At 34.8% G+C, this 16,128-nt stretch overlaps 3 protein-coding genes across 5 annotated transcripts; 1 reads left to right on the top strand and 2 right to left on the bottom strand.

Moving 5' to 3' along the window:
• Nucleotides 1-2,194: 2,194 nt before the first annotated feature.
• Nucleotides 2,195-4,005, bottom strand: LOC119642959 (BLOC-1-related complex subunit 8 homolog). 3 transcript variants are annotated; one of them, XM_038042289.1, is made up of 4 exons: nt 3,783-4,005; nt 2,631-2,808; nt 2,451-2,540; nt 2,195-2,354 (listed from the first exon to the last, which is right to left on the bottom strand). In XM_038042289.1, exons 1-4 carry the CDS (start codon nt 3,847-3,849, stop codon nt 2,252-2,254), a joined length of 438 nt encoding a protein of 145 aa, XP_037898217.1. In that variant the 5' UTR covers nt 3,850-4,005; the 3' UTR covers nt 2,195-2,251. The 3 variants fall into 3 exon arrangements, with proteins under 3 accessions (XP_037898217.1, XP_037898216.1, XP_037898218.1); XM_038042290.1 differs by having other exon boundaries at nt 2,282-2,370; XM_038042288.1 differs by having other exon boundaries at nt 2,195-2,540.
• A 2,229-nt stretch (nt 4,006-6,234) lies between these two features.
• LOC119642957 (lipoyltransferase 1, mitochondrial-like) lies at nt 6,235-7,320 on the bottom strand. Its single transcript, XM_038042287.1, has 2 exons — nt 7,025-7,320; nt 6,235-6,965 (listed from the first exon to the last, which is right to left on the bottom strand). Exons 1-2 carry the CDS (start codon nt 7,229-7,231, stop codon nt 6,585-6,587), a joined length of 588 nt encoding a protein of 195 aa, XP_037898215.1. The 5' UTR covers nt 7,232-7,320; the 3' UTR covers nt 6,235-6,584.
• Nucleotides 7,247-14,890, top strand: LOC119642966 (probable dolichyl pyrophosphate Man9GlcNAc2 alpha-1,3-glucosyltransferase). The gene is made up of 5 exons (XM_038042302.1): nt 7,247-7,397; nt 7,867-8,356; nt 9,252-9,449; nt 9,977-10,136; nt 14,702-14,890. The coding sequence occupies exons 1-5, from the start codon at nt 7,247-7,249 to the stop codon at nt 14,888-14,890; spliced, it is 1,188 nt and encodes a 395-aa protein (XP_037898230.1).
• The last annotated feature ends 1,238 nt before the right edge of the window (nt 14,891-16,128 follow it).

The raw sequence follows: 16,128 nt of genomic DNA, 5'->3' as shown, positions 1-16,128 counted from the left end.
TCAATAATTCGAAAAATGTGAGAGTACGCGTCCAATTTGTTTACATATATCTTAATTTACATATTGATCAACGATTGACAAGGATAAGCATAAAAAAGTTAAATGTCATCGTAAACAAAACAGTGCAACCACTGAAGGCCTTTCCTTTAATGTTTCATCTTAGAAAAGGAGAAAAATTTTTGGTTTAGGGGTTTGCGGGCAAAACGTTTCATAGCTTTGACAAAAGATACATACATTTTGCTTGACGGAGTTTCTTCAGTCACAATTCGAAATATTCGAAAAGTGGATCTGCTCTTGAGTATTTCGGTTACTTCGTGGCAAGGCATACATACTGTTAACATTATCTGAACGGAAATTTCATTGTTTTTCTTTTTCTTTTTTAAGCAAGTAATCGCACTTTTTTAGTTGCTACATTTTAGTTCCTCTTGCTTGATTTACAGGCAAATATGTTAAATAAGTAAAGGAAGTCAGTTGGTCGTACATCATTAGGGTCGTTCATTCAGTGGGTTTGTAAGGAAGGCGGGTTAAAGATGTTTTTGAAATGCATTTTGCTATGAGTGAAACGTGACACGATGTTAATAGCCATAATGACTTTTCAGAGTAGAGCGTTATATGCGGGCTGGTCAAAGAAGTGGACCGTCCTTGAATCAACGTGTATCAGTATACCAAACTTCATCAAAATATATCAAAAATTGGGACTTGTAGCTTGAACACAAATTTACTTGGACAGACCGGTTTAATCATTTTCTGTATCGATCGGTATAATAAAAGGTGGATCTATCTTAAGCCCTTCTGCGTGTTACATACGACCGCACCAACTTAATATACCTTATGCCGCAAGTGATGTAGGATATAACTGGACACTATTCGCGCTCTCTTTTAATTGCGCTTAAAGATAAATATTTGAAAAAAAATTTTAAATCTTAACCCTTCAGAAAAGGCTTAGAAAAGGTTATGTATGGGAAGAGATCTAACATTTGCCACTCATTTTGTCAAAAATGAATTCACTTATTTACAGACGCTGTAATCGTCTACCTTGAGTCATTGACATCAAGTGTTAAGGCATAGAGTATATGAAGCTTGTGCGGGGACGTACGTGACATCCAGAAGAAGAAGAACCCATCTTTAGTTACACCGCTCGATTCAGATGTCTGTCCACGTTGTGTTGTGTTCAACATAAAAGTCGAAATTATTTAGATATTTTGACGAAAGTTAGTACGCCGGCATTTTTTTGGCATGAGAGCAAACGCCATTGAAAATAGGTCAAATCGGTCCACTTTTTCGACCGACCACCATATAAATAATGCCTTGAAGTCTTTACATGGGGAAAAATTGCTATTTTCAAAATTTTTCGATGAAGCTCGGACAATTTAAATTAGCAAGAAAAATTCGGGTTGACAGGGAAAAAGTGTTAAAATACCTCTCACATAACTGTTGCTAGGAATCTTTATATGATGAAAACGAGTAATTTTGAATATTTCATGGCGAAAATTGGTATGTAGTGGTAAATTGACAAATAAATCTACCTTACTGGACTTGGACCACGTAGGTCTATTTTCTGGACATGATTACCATATAAGATTTCTCATGCACGTTAAGAAATTCAGAAAAGTTTAATATTTTGTGATGAAAATTGGTCAACAGTGGCAATTTAGCAAAAAATTGACGGTAGGGAATTTCGATCGCGTAGGTCTATTTCTTAGACTAACCGTCGCTTATGAAAGCAAGTTTTTCTAAACTACTAAAAAATAACACATAATTTTTGGTGTGTTGTTACGAAAATAGGTGAACGGCTGCATTATTCGAGGTAGTGGTTTAGTAGTAGAGTTTCTGAAGGTCGGCTTTGTCCGATTACACCACTCTTATTTGTTTTGTACTTATTTGCATCGCTAAAATAAAATTTCTACTTAATGGCTTATCTCTGTTAAGCGATGTGAGGAAGCTTTAACAACTAAAGTAAATTGATAAATGGTAATAACACACCAAACAATAGGGGGCGCGTGCAAAATGTCTGGGTTAAGTTTGTCAAGAAACTGCCTGGAAAAGTGATCTGCATTGGTCGGCCAATAAATGCATAAATTAATAAAACTGCTGCCGTTAATAACATTAGTTGAAATACTTAACAAGCAGAAAATGCGTGCTTGTAAATAACATCTCAAGTGCTGTTGCTGATTTTAGTCATTTACAAATATTATTGTATTATTTGGTATATATTTAATATTAAATACATGTTGATTAACATACTCTTTCGTTAATGTAAAGTTGTGTGAGATCTCTGAAGTTCTCCAATATTTTGTCCTCTATTTGAAATCATTATTGTTTCCATGCGTTGACTCGTTTCTCTCACTACTCCACTGAAATCAGGAAAATCTAAGGTTAAATGAGCAGAAAATCGTTTATAAACGGAATTTGTAGAATCTTTGTCAGTTTTATTTTTTCCTTCTTCATACTTTAATTGTTGCTTTAAAAATATAGATGTTTTAATTAGTTCCTGGATATTTCGGAAGAATTCTTCAGAATTCTCTATGCCTCTAATTGCTCTAGAAAATAATAATGAAAAAAGAAACAGTGACGACAAGAAAGAGTTAAAATTTTTGTTATATATATAATGTGACAGATAGAGCTTTTACCCTACTGAGTATTCCATGTCATAACAATGACCCTGCAGGTTATTCTGCAGATGAATAACTTCCAATCTCTTATCTAATATCGGCTGAATCACTTTTCTCACATGTTCTTGTATACGGTAAAAAGCTAGGGATGGATCATTGGCGACGATATATATATTCTCAGAAATCTTTTCTGATGCTAAGAAGTGAAATACATTATATACATTAGTCATTTGTAATACGTTGTTTATGTTAGTAATTACTCAAAGTAATCACCAATTCAAATCTATTAAAAGAAGAAATACAAAAACTATTGCCTAAGAGAAATGAATAGACTTCTGAACTGATACATTTACAAATGAAGCTTCAGTAGAAGAGTCTTCCATGGGTCTATTATCTTTTCTGCGATACAATAAAACATAATATTTAATAATAATAAATAAAATAAATTATGTTCTATACTTCTGTATTCCAAGGGTATATCGAGTATATGCAAGACGCGTCTGAACGCAAAATGCGTTGCTCTTTTTGTCAATAACATCAGATAACACATTTGAGTTTGTCTATAATTCTGGTAAATATTAATTTGCGGTACATTTACGCTTGGTGGCTCAGTCCTTCCCACCGGGCGCTTGACACTGTGATGTAGAGTTCAAATGCTTATGTACATACGTTCCAAGACCTGTTGAATTATTGAGAACGAATATGTACTTATTCTCGAAAGACCCACAATACATGCAAAATTCTTGTTTCCCTTTAGTTCTGGGCCTGCTAATGTGTTGCAAAGTGAGTTGTAATTATTCCTACGTCTCTAGAAAGTTTCGGAAGCAACCATTAGCAACCACGCACAGAGGCGTAGAGTTGCAAATGCGTCCTTTTAACACCCAATTGACACGAAAGTCGTGATTGGCAGAGACAAACTTAATAAAGAATGTAGTTAAAAGTCTTTTAGTCACAGATCCTAGGTTTAATAACGAAGCTGTAAAATATGACCAGAAAGAATTTCTCGTTTACGTACGCGAAATGACGGGAATGATTAACAATCTGAAATATAGAGTATGCCAAAATTCACTTGCATATTCATAGCAATGCCTGCTTCATAGCAATTCCCGCTATGAATATGCCATTTTTTCTGAATTAGGACTTATTGCAATATTTATAACAATTATGTACCTTTTCTCGTTTTACTAACAAGCTCAGAATCTTGCAAGCCATTACTTTTCTTTGCGATTTGCCACATTTTCAATAGCGTACGTGCTTGGACCAAATCTCATCAAAGTCTTGTAGGTTAAGCACCACTTTTTCACAACTCTTTTTTGGAGAAAACTTATACAAATTTAAAGAGATTCGCGTGTTCTTCCTTTCTTTTGTCGGCTTGTGCAATACAATCATTTGTGCAAGCATAGACAGTACTGCCAATTCTTAGAAATATCACAAACTAACATCACTTTTTTGCTGCAGTGTAGAAAAATCATGACACAAAAATTCATAAAAGAAACTAACAAACATAAACGCCAAATGTAAAAAAACGAAAGTGCAACCAAATTTCTCCGTAATTTCTCCGTAATTTTGATACTGCCATTTGTTCACTTTTTAATTTTTCGGCTTATTTAAAATGCAGATTCAGCAAAAAAAATTACATAAAATCTTTTTAAAAAAAACCAATTTTAACAACTTAACGATGTCAAATTACAACTTTCTTTTTTAAGTATTCATATCATGAACGCTTTCAAAGTTGCACTGATTTCAAACAGTTTACAATATTAGAAAAAAACAGATATGGATTTTGACTCGGACACCGGCAACCGCTAAAGAATATTCGTACAACTTTAGGATTGTTTCCTATTAAATTCATGGGAGATTAGAGAGATATATGCGTTTTCAATACTATCTATTTCTTCAATCTATTTTTGCTATCTTTATATTTACCGATACTTCTTGGCTTCTTGGCTAACGATAAGTTATTTATTTATTTAAATAAAACAATTTATAATAACGTGATAGCAATACAATTTGCTGTTGGGTATTCAAATAATAAAAGGCGTTAACAAAGAGTTGAAAAGGAAGTAACAAGAGAGTTTAGGAATTTTCAAGAAGTGAAATGTAATAACAGCTTTTAGGAGTGAACTTTATGCGTTTCTAAATTTATTTTATCGTGCAATCTAATAGTTTATTATTTATGGATCAATTTTTCTAGCACATCCGGAATAAATAAATTTCAAGAGGCTGCTTAAATGGGGATATTTGTTGAATAATTGTATTATTAAGTTCATGCGTATATTGCAACCAATACCCAATACAAATAGCATTAAAAAGAAGAGAAGAGAAAATATCCGGAGTGAATTTTCAAATTTCGCTATATAATTCAGATAAGAAATAAAATCCAATCCCCCGCCTCCCATAACCACGCTACCAATATCGTCGGTACCGATTTTATGAGCCAAGTGACCTAATATACCGAATATGGTGAAACCAACTAGCAATGAAGTGTAAGTGTCCAAACCGGTCACAATATCACGATGAACGTTGTGACCAAATTTATTATGAGAAGCATATACAGTAATGTTATCAAAACATACCGACAGAAAATAAAAATATTGGGTAACAACGGCATATCATAACTAGAAATAACATTAAAAAATTAATCAAAAGGTTTTTAGTACATAGCAGTTTATTGTGCTAGGAAAAATGTAACACGGGCTAGGTTATTTTTCACTTACGAATATTTTCTTAAACCTCAATTTGACTCCAGAAACTATCTTAATAAATCTCTTGTTATATTTACATAGAAATAAAATCCTATTTTTCTTATATGATGAATCTTTAATGCTTACCAACTCATATCTTCCAAGGTATTCTGTTAAATATGGAAGTGATAGTTGACCGCTTCACTCTGCGTACCATGAATTAGTGAAGCAATCCTTATACGACATCATATATCTTAAAATGTTCGAAAATTTATTTTAAAACTATTGCAACAGGCGCAAAGTTTATTATTATTACTATTATTGTTATAATTTTAGACAAATGAAATAAATTCTTAGACTAAATAAAGACATTGAGCACTAGCAACACCGGCTATCGGTTTTGATAAAGTAATATATTGTATTGATATTTTGTTCTGCAGCTGATTGTAGAATGTGCGTTGGGTTAATCGTTCCAAATGCAATACTTCTAGCCAAGGTAAAGTTAAGGCAGTCACAGAGAATGTGCTTTATAGTGAGAATTTGTCCGGAATTGCAGATTGGGGAGGAAGACTTCTTCAAGACGCATTGGTGAGTTGCAATTGTATGATCAAAGCGAATTCTCGAAAAATTTGGATTTGGATTTTCTCCACATATGTTGGATATAAAGGTGGAGTTAATTGAGGGTTAATGCAAGAGTAGTGTTGATGATGGTATTGTAAATTTCCTTCTGCAATTTTCTCTTAAACTTTTCTTCCAATGTATCTTTGAAGATCCAACTTTTCCATGACATCATCCATAATAGAGGAGCAGAAGCAGCATACTTTCCCGCTCGATCAGCCTGCTCATTTCCCAGTAAACCGATGACTTGGTACCCATAACATTTTAATTTTTCCGTTGTAGCTCCTTTCTTTTAAAAAATCTCCTGTTAGTTTCTCTGCTGCAGAAAATCTGTTTGAAACTAACTTACATAAGAGGAATAATTAATGTTTAAAAAAAAAAGTAAATGAAGACATTGCATCTTTATTTTTCGCAAATTGTCGTAAAAGTAAACAAACATAAAGCTGTCGAAAGTACAATTTAGACATAGCCCTTATAAGCCATTAATAGCTTGTTTAACATTGTCCGTCGAAGCCAACTTAAGAGCGCCAACTATATTGTTCAAATTTTTCTCGTTAAAGCTTTTGTTTTGGAATTGGGTTATAACCGGCAATCTATCCCCATTAGGCATCACAATGTTGATATCGGCCGTTAAACCCTGAAGAAGGAAACAGAGGATGTTAACAGGATTTCAAAAGCTAGGAGCACTTCTTACTTTTTCGACGCCGACACTCAATTTCATTATTAACTGTTTATCGCCGTCCGTCTTCAGAGCTAATTCTTTTTCAACGCTAAAGGTAGGCGTTTTTCCAACGATCCATTCCCAAGAACTAAATTCATGACGCAAAACATCAATTTCTGGAAACCACTTTTCTGTTGGATTTATGAGTTGAAATCCCCTCTGTTTCATGGTCTGAATATTGCCGCCATCTTCCAGTTCTGTGGCTGAAGTGCGTAAAAATTCATAACCAATTTCCGACAGTAGCTGCGCTATATTTACGGTGCTATTAACATCACATAAATTTTTAATGGCAGACTTTTTCGAAGCCGTGGCTTTGCCTATATAAGTTGCCTTAGCCGAAAGAATAATGAAAATAACGATTTTTTGCATAAGAAATAGATGGGGTGTACCTCTTCTCTAACAAGAGAATCTCCTAAATGGGTTTTGTTTGCATTCACCAATAACGTGCAGTGATGATAAGCATTTGGATGCATAGGTGCAGAATAGAGGTGCAGAAGCAGCAGACTTCTCCGCTCGATCAGCTTGGTCGTTTCCCAATACACCGATATGACTAGGTGTGCAAAATTTGATTTCCATGGTCTTATGGCGATGTACATGAAAGGCTATTGACTATGTCAATTTTGAATAGATGGTCATCACATCTTGTGCGATTGAGCATCAGCCTGCTAATAAGACAAATAAAGTCACGTCCGAGTCCGCAGTCGATAAACCAGGAGGCTTTATTTATTTGTAGAAATAAAGAGTATAAACGACAACCACAAGGTGAATTATAACATCGCCGTTACCAAAAAAGAACTAAATGATTTTTGTTGATTGTCCTCAGACCTGCGATATATTGTCTTATGGAGGAAATTGTTTACGAAAGGAAATTATCAAAATATTTTGCTCTTGACATTATTTTCAAAATTTCTTATATTACATTGCCGCAACTCCGCTGAGGCTTTTGGGGACCGCTTTAATTCATTTTTAATTTCTAAGATAAATTGAAAGCATTAAAAGCATTTCTTTTTATCGGTCCTCTTTTCGAGATTGTGGCTATTCAGATGGACAGATTTCGACTTGACTTTCCCTTAATCCACATTTGTGGCATCTGCTATACGTATTTGTAACACTTACTATGTCGTTACTATTACTAAGAAAACTTGAACCAAATTAATTAATTGATGCTCCTACACTCCATGCACTGCGGGTGTATTTGTGCCGACAAATGCAATACCGGGAGATATTTAAGAAAGACATGCGTTTTGCAATTGGGGCCTTGATTACCCGCCGTTAACAGCGTACCATAGTTACGTAAATGCGTACATCGCTTCAAAGATAAACTCCAGTTCCGTTGACTTGAAGATATCTCACGGGTTCGAATCAGAAAGACGTAAAACCTTTTTGCGTTCAACAGTTTTAGCCGCTTATACGTTAATATTTTTACCAGCGTGTATTTTAGGTGCGTCATTTATAGATAAAGTATTCAAACAGAACATTTTCCTCCAACTGCGCGTTTTGTTTATTACATACCCGGGCTTAATATTGATAGATAATGGACACTTTCAATACAACAACATATCTCTCGGCTTACTACTGCTAGCTGTGTATTTCATATTAAACGATTTCAACAATGTATCGGCTTTATCGTTCTCTCTGGCCTTAAATTATAAGCAAATGGAATTATATCATGCCTTGCCGTTCTTTAGATACCTTTTACGAAGTTGTTTAGTTGAAAACTGGTGAGTAGCAAAAATGATTTAATTCATAGACAATTTGAATCCTAATCACGAGTGATGCCAAAATTGTTATTTCCATTTGACGCACATATATTTGTCAAATAACTTGCGTAATCCATTCATTTCTTGATTTGGGTTGAATATGTCATTAGCTGATTACAGCGAAACGGCATTTTAGGCATAAAAGCATTCATATGAAGCCATCGGTAACTTACCTTCACACACTGCGTCCAGTCAATTTTATATGGGTCACAAAAATATCAATGAATATTTTCTTAAAAAATTTGTGCAAATTTCAGTGCTTCTTCTTCTTCAGACTTCGAGAGCACAATGACTTTGTTTTCTACGTGTTAACAAGTACTTGCGGGTAAGGCACAACTATTGCTATTTTTCATTAGTAGAGGGGCGTTGATAAATTTATTATTTAGCATGTTATAAGAAAACATTGCGAGCTTCAGTTTTGGAGATGTCCATGGTCGAGAAAAAATAGAAACACACATTCACTTATTTACTTTGAGAACATTAAAGAAACAGGATCTTTAAAAAAAGACTCGAGATTTTATAATTCAATTAACTCTGTATTTTCATAAAAAAATTTCAAGAGATGCCAGCGATAACTTCTTCCTCAATTAAAATAATGCACGAAAGTACAGCACGGTTAACATATCTATGATAAAAAAGAAGTGCCGAACTCCACAAAACAGCACATAATACTTTCTTATTTCCCCTTTTGTCGTATGTGTGAAGCAAGGACAAACTCATATTCTTTTACTAGTGCGACAACTTCAGGACACTTCTAACTTTTTTATGAAACTATGAATTCGTATAAATAACAAGGTTCATGAGCACTTTTAAGATTATAATGATTCGTATAAAATAATTTTTGATATCCTTTCAGCTTCAGCAAAAAGTTGATAAAATTTCTGAAAAGTGCTTGTGTGGTAACGCTAACATTCCTTGCCCTATGGGTGCCTTGGTTGACTTCTTTGGACTCTTTAATTTCTACTACAAGTCGACTGTTCCCTTTATCCCGAGGAGTTTTTGAAGACAAAGTAGCTAATATTTGGTGTTCGCTTAACGTTATTTATAAATTTAAGTGAGTATTTATAAATTTAGATAAAAACTTTTTTGAGTATTAAATACTCTAACAAATTACATAGTTAAGGAAAAATCTGCGATTTTCAGCCGTTGCATAAGTTGTCATAACGGAAGCAAAAGGAAAACAGGATCGAAAGACTTAAAACTTTTACACAGTAGAGAAATTTTTACGAAGAAACGGAATTTCTCGCTCAACCAATGAAGTTTGTTTGTTATAATATCACAGTCGATCAAAAACTCCAGATGAATATTAAACACAATTGGTCTGTCGACGCGCCTGAAATCGCCAAGAAGACTTTCTATAGTTCTACAAGATTCATGCATATTGGCTAATTTGATAATGGTTTCATTTCGAAATATGCGCTACGTTCTCAATTCATTTGCGTCTGTCAATAATCAGATCAACCGGTCTGCATTTATTAAATAATTTACATTTTTGAAATAATGGATATCGCAGAACCCTTACTAACCCAATAAAGTTTTATATTCTAATATCTTTGAAATGATTTTTATTTTTGATTTTAGAAACAAATTCGTCAACACGCAAATGGCGTTAATTTGTTTGGTAACAACATTATCTGCAGCTTTACCAACAAACTTGAACTTGTTTGCTTGTGGAAAAAAGGAAACGTTCCTTTATACCTTACAAAACACTGCAACTGCGTTTTTCTTTTTTTCATTCCAGGCAATTTATACGGATATATAAGAATAGAAACCTATATCTGTCTTAGGAGGAACTTCACATATCGTGTGTGAATTCAAATAAGTGAGTGAATTCAAAGTAAAAGAAATATTTTTCTTTTACGCTTTGATTCATTTGATTTTTGCAAACAAAAATTTTGAGCTCTGATGTAAATCTCTTTTTTTTTTTTTTTTTGTTTTCTCTCTTTTTCTCTTTTATTTTTTTGGTGTTTGTAGTTTGTGTTGCTATTGATCTCTCGTTACAGTGTCAACCTAACAGAGATGTTTTGCACAAATTGGTTGATAAATTTTTATGTTCAGGATTTTTTTTAGTGATTTGTGTGTCTGTTCTTCATAATCAACAACTGCTTTTTTGACAGGACATGGAGTGTTTATATACACCTTGTCGGGCGAAAACGGGCCCGGAATCCGATAGATTCGTTTCTTGTTGCCTCTGCAAGCGCTTTGGTCATGCAAAGTATGCCGGTATTCTCGGCCGCGCTGCTGGTGCAGTTGCTGATTCGTCTAAAGGCTTAAGATGGTCATGTCATGACTGTAGGCAGCGGGACATTGACTTTTATAAACTTTTCACGGAGACCCGTTATGGTTTCTCGGAATTGAATAGAAATCTCGGCTCCTTGTGGGAAAAGTTTGAGCTCATTAAGTCTAGGTTTGATGAGTGTCGCTTTATTGGACACTCATCTTCTACTCGTAGCGTAGCGTGTGGGACGTCACCTCTGGCTTTCTCGCCTAAAAGTAATGAAGAGAAAAATAAGTCATCCTCTCCTCCTGGCTGTTCGCGTGTGAATGCTGGTCACCAGACTGGGCAAGTCGCACAAGCTGCCGGTACAAGGGCGATAACCCCATCTATATTTTCCTTAAGTCGAAACTCTCCTACTGTGAACCCCCTGTTCCAAATAATGACATTTGCTTGACGGCAGTTCCTCCCAGAGAAGCAATGTTTGTGTCAAGACTGGCACCTGAAACATCGGTGGATAACATAAAAGGTTATCTGGGGACGAAAGTCCCATCAGTCAACTTAAAGCGTGTTAGCATCTTCAAAATGGCTCCTTCTCAAGCTAGGGCAATCTCCTCTTTTGAAATATTAGTTCCGACTGAAAACAGTGATATGTTGTTAAACAAATCACTGTGGCCAGTAGGATCCTTAATTAAGGAATTTATTCCTCGAGATCGTCCCCGTAATACCAAGGCAATAGTCTTGTCGCCTTCAAAAAACTAATTGTTTCTTCAGGCCCACTATCTCTAATTTATCAAAATGTTAGGGGCCTAAATTCGAAAATTCGTTCCACTTTTCTAAATTCAGTGAGCACGGAAATTTTCTGTTTGGCCTTTGCTGAAACTTGGCTAAAACCCGATCTACATTCGTCGGAACTTTTTCATAATTCTTTCCAAGTGTTTAGAAATGATCGAGTAAATCGCATTGGTGGGGGTGTATTAATTGCCATATCTGCGTCAGTCCCGTCCAATTTAATTGAATTTCCCACTTCTCCTGACGTTGAATTTATCGCTATTCGAAAAGTGGCTCTGCGCTCGGCTATGTCGCTTACTCGGTGGCGACGCATAGATTTAACTCCCTCAACCATCATTATTACTGCAGATACCTTCAGTTCATTAAATCCTCTCTGTTTGCTAATCCTAAATTCTTCTTTAAATTTGTTAACTCTAAAAGAAAAATGTCCACATATCCCTCTCATGTTTCTTTTAATGGCTCTGATTCCTCGGATGATTTTGAAATCTCAAATCTATTTGCTGAGTATTTCCGACGAAACTTTTCGATTGCTAATTTCGATTTATCAGCAAAATACCAACATCCTATAACTAACTCGGTTCCAATACCTAACTTGGTTATTTCAGAAGATGATGTTTTCAAAGGGTTGAGTTCTCTAAAATACAGTTGTTCGCCTGGACCTGATGGAATTCCATCATGTGTACTTAAATTTTGCGCTGTCGAGTTGAGTGGTGTGATCTCAAAGATTTTTAACATGTCCTTGTATTGAGGTGTTTTCCCTTCATGTTGGAAGAGTAGTTTCCTTATTCCTATCCTCAAGAGTGGAAGTAGCCAATTTGTTGAGAACTACAGCGGCATAGCCAACTTGAGTGTCTTGCCCAAGTTGTTCGAGCGTATTGTGACTCAGCATTTGGCCTTTGCCATTAATTCGTATATTTCTCCGCACCAGCACGGCTTTCGGAAAGGGCGATCTACAGTCACCAACTTGTTAGAGTTTACCTGTCATGTTTTCAAGGGTTTTTCTAGTGGCTCTCGCACAGATGTTATTTGCACTGATTTAAGCAAAGCATTTGATATGGTTAACCATAGACTACTTATCTTTAAACTCCAAGCCTCTGGTTTCCTACCCTACTTAGTGAAATGGATAAGCTCTTATCTGCACAATAGATCCTTCAGAGTCTTTTTTAACTCCATTAGCTCGGATGAATTCCCCGTTACGTCTGGCGTACCTCAAGGAAGTCACTTAGGTCCCATTTTATTTAGTTTATACATTAACGATCTCCCATCGGTGGTTAATTTCAGCCAGATCTTAATATATGCTGATGATGTGAAACCGTTTTCTTCCTTCTCTGTTGAAACGCAATCACATCAGCTTCAAGGTGATTTGGATAATTTTGTTGCATGGTGCTCTTTGAATCTCCTGAAGCTAAATCTGAGTAAATGTAAGAAGCTTTCATTCTCAAGAAGAAAGTCATTCATTACTCAGTATTTCATAGATTCGCATAAGTTGGAGGACGTCGATTCGATTACAGATTTAGGCGTTCTATTTGACCATAGGTTACGTTTTAACTTGCATATTGAGCTCTCGATTAGCAAAGCTAGGTCCGCGCTTGGTTTTATAAAAAGGTGGTCCAAAGAGATTGATGATCCCTACATTACGAAAAGGCTGTACATGTGTTTGGTTAGACCCATACTCGAGTATGCCTCAGTTGTGTGGTCTCCTTCATATAGGTGCTAGGTAGATTCAATTGAATCTGTTCAAAAGCAATTCTTGCTGTTTGCCCTTAGAAATTTGGGTTGGGATCCGATTGCCTCTCTTCCTGCATATGAAAATAGGTTGCTTCTGCTGTCCCTACCGTCTCTTGAGAAACGTAGATTTGTTCTTGGCGTTTCCTTTCTAATTAAAGTAATAAATGGTGCTTTTTCTCGCCTTCATTACTTGGTGAAATAAGCTTTAATGTCCCTAACCGCTTCTCTAGGCACTTTATCTTGGTTAAGCTTAATCAGTGTAAATTTAATTATGAGCTGTTCAATACGCTCAGAGTCGTTTGCAAGAACCTAAATGACGTCTACCACTTATTCTCGTTATCGGACTCTTTAAAGTCCATTAAAGCAACATTGCTTAATACGCGCGATTTACCTACGTCGTATTTAAACTAGCTTTTATCCTTAAAAAGTCGTTACGTTTCGAAAGTGAATTGTTGTCAATTTATTATCGGTTACCAGGCTTATGCATGTTTGCGATGCCTTAGGGGTTCATTTGCAGTTTGGTCCTGTACCGGTTGTAAGTGTGCTCCTATGCTGATAGTGTACATGCTTTTTTTCTTTTTTTTTTTTCTTATTTGTTTTATTATGCTTATACTCAATTTTATTGTTAATTAATATTAGTTTTGCATTAAGAGCCTATTGAACTCGACTGTTATTTGTTTAGTTGAGTTTCTAGTATAAGTGGAATAAAATAAATAAATAAATAAATATGGCTATAGTAGATTTCAAATACGCGAGGACTTGTATTATACTCATCACCGAGTCATTTTCTCAAAACATCTGCAAAGCGCACACAATATATATAGTCACAATATATATAGTCCACACAATATATATAGTCTTGACCAGTATAAAATTCTGAATCGATTTAAGCACATCGGTCTGACCGTCTGTGTGTAATGTCTGGTGTAAAAATTCTCCTGGCCGAAAAAATGAAACTGTCCAAGGACACGCCTACGGTACCATGCAAACTGAAAACATCTCTGTATATATCTCTATTTTGTATTAAAATGAATATAAATAAGTGATAAAGTGCAATTAAACTATTTCTTAATTAATGTTATATTCATTTGTTTATATATACGAATTTTTCGCTTGGTGATATACACTTTTAATGCACTTTTAACATACATTACTAGCAATAAGAATTAAAAAATGTATTATATTAACGCAAAAATAGTGGTCACTGCATCATAGTAGTATATAGTGTTTGGACAACTTACGAAATCCTGCTGTTTGCTCCATATTTTAGTTTAATCGGTCATTGATAAGAGACACGTTGAGTTAATATAACAAATTTTCGCCTTTAAAATGAAAAATTTACTGCCAGTACGACATGGAGTTAAGATTATAAAAGCATTCAAATACGTTTTTGAAGGTATTTCGCTCATATAAAAATTTCGTAAAAGCATTGAAAAATTCTTTGTTTTAATTAATTAAGTTAATTATTCTGTTATAGCAAAAAAAATCTACGCAAAACTTTAAACAAATAAGTTTTCGGTTTGATAAACACATACCAGTCTAATCAATTTTTTTTACAAATTTATTTGCAGGTACATGAAAAGTCTATTCTTTTAGTAGCTTTGCCATCGATATGTCTCTATGGATTTATGCCGTTTGCAGTTACTTGTTTTTTAAAAGTTTCCATTCTAAGCATTTTGCCGTTAATTATTAAAGATGGACTTACCATAGCGTACTTCTCTTTAGTAGTAGCATACAATGCAATATTGAACGCTTTCTAGGCTGAACAAGAAAGCGAAAAGCACATGTCAAACAATAGCTTACAGAGACTTAACAAAGTTTTGGCCGAATATTGTTAAAATCATTCTAAATAAAAAAGTATGATATTATTAAAAAATTGTCCTTTTGCCATTGAAGAGAGCTTAAAATTAATTAGCGTGAGTGATAATAGGATTCTGGAGAAATTTGAAAATAAAATAATCAATCAAAAATTTCCTAAATTAATGTATCAACATAAAATAGATTTGCAGCGGTAGGGCAAGGAGGAGCAAGACCGAGAGATTACATTTAAAAGCAAAATAAAGACATAATATTATTTTGTCTGAAAATACATAGAAAAAAATTTGAAAGAAAAAAAAAAATTGTAAAGACAAATACTATTTTCGTACACAAAAAATTAGATATTAATAAATATTTTTGTGTAGTGAACATAACGTGATAGTATTTGGTAAGATCTTGGTAACCAACGTTTCATAAGCATAATCGAAGAGGTAAGAACCGCGACAACAGAGTGAGCTCCGTGGGTTCAAGTCTCAATTGCGGTGCACTTTCTTTGGTCGTAGTTATAGCGTGTTCCGTCCACTCCGGCAACCACTTTCTTATTTCTTTCTCTCTTTGTTTTTTTTTCACTTCTTTCTGACCGTCGCCATATTACACATAAGGGGATAGCCCTTCAATGATTGTTCATATTAGAAAAAGCAACAAAAATTATTTGGATATCGTTCCATATCAATATTTGACACCTTTTTCATTAGTTTATTGTCTATTGTATGCGAGTTCCCACAGACTTTCACACGATCTCTAACGCAAGTTGTACGTTACCATAGCGAACTGGTGACGCCAACTTTCATGTACAGCAATCAACCATCATATGCGAGTGCGCTCGACAAATTTTACTTTCTTGTTGTAATCGTTGCAATGTGAGCATTCCACCAAAACAGTGAGACATTTGAAAAGCAAACAATTTTAAATAGATAGCTTACGTTGATCATAAAACATCTATGTTTTATGGAATATCTAACGTATATTTCTATTTATTTCATGAAATATCCTATGCGTATCCCCCTTGCGCCGGTAAAAACATTAGGCAGAGGTGGCTGGCATTAATTTACATAAAACATAAATATAATTTAACAAAAGCAGCAGCTTTGACATCTAGAATCTCAAAATATTCCCAGCGATTTCCAGTCCGGCTTTAAAAGCCATAAATTGGCTCATGACTGTATCTTTCTACGGTCTA

This window comes from Glossina fuscipes, unplaced genomic scaffold (genome assembly GCF_014805625.2).
Source record: "Glossina fuscipes isolate IAEA_lab_2018 unplaced genomic scaffold, Yale_Gfus_2 303, whole genome shotgun sequence".
Lineage (NCBI taxonomy): Eukaryota > Metazoa > Arthropoda > Insecta > Diptera > Glossinidae > Glossina > Glossina fuscipes.
This window is presented reverse-complemented; position numbering and strand designations above follow the sequence as displayed.

Bases quoted from the DNA above. Each gene is read 5' to 3' on its own strand.
- LOC119642966 (XM_038042302.1), top strand. From the start codon at position 7,247: ATGTCAATTTTGAATAGATGGTCATCACATCTTGTGCGATTGAGCATC. The intron at 7,398-7,866 runs GTGAATTATAAC...GAGATATTTAAG, and splicing joins GTATAAACGACAACCACAAG to AAAGACATGCGTTTTGCAAT. The intron at 8,357-9,251 runs GTGAGTAGCAAA...ATATCCTTTCAG, and splicing joins AGTTGTTTAGTTGAAAACTG to CTTCAGCAAAAAGTTGATAA.
- LOC119642957 (XM_038042287.1), bottom strand. From the start codon at position 7,231: ATGTACATCGCCATAAGACCATGGAAATCAAATTTTGCACACCTAGTC. The intron at 6,966-7,024 runs GTACACCCCATC...CTTTCGGCTAAG, and splicing joins ATTCTCTTGTTAGAGAAGAG to GCAACTTATATAGGCAAAGC.
- LOC119642959 (XM_038042288.1), bottom strand. From the start codon at position 3,849: ATGTGGCAAATCGCAAAGAAAAGTAATGGCTTGCAAGATTCTGAGCTT. The intron at 2,809-3,782 runs GTACATAATTGT...TTCACTTCTTAG, and splicing joins TGTTAGTAAAACGAGAAAAG to CATCAGAAAAGATTTCTGAG. The intron at 2,541-2,630 runs GTAAAAGCTCTA...ATTATTTTCTAG, and splicing joins GACATGGAATACTCAGTAGG to AGCAATTAGAGGCATAGAGA.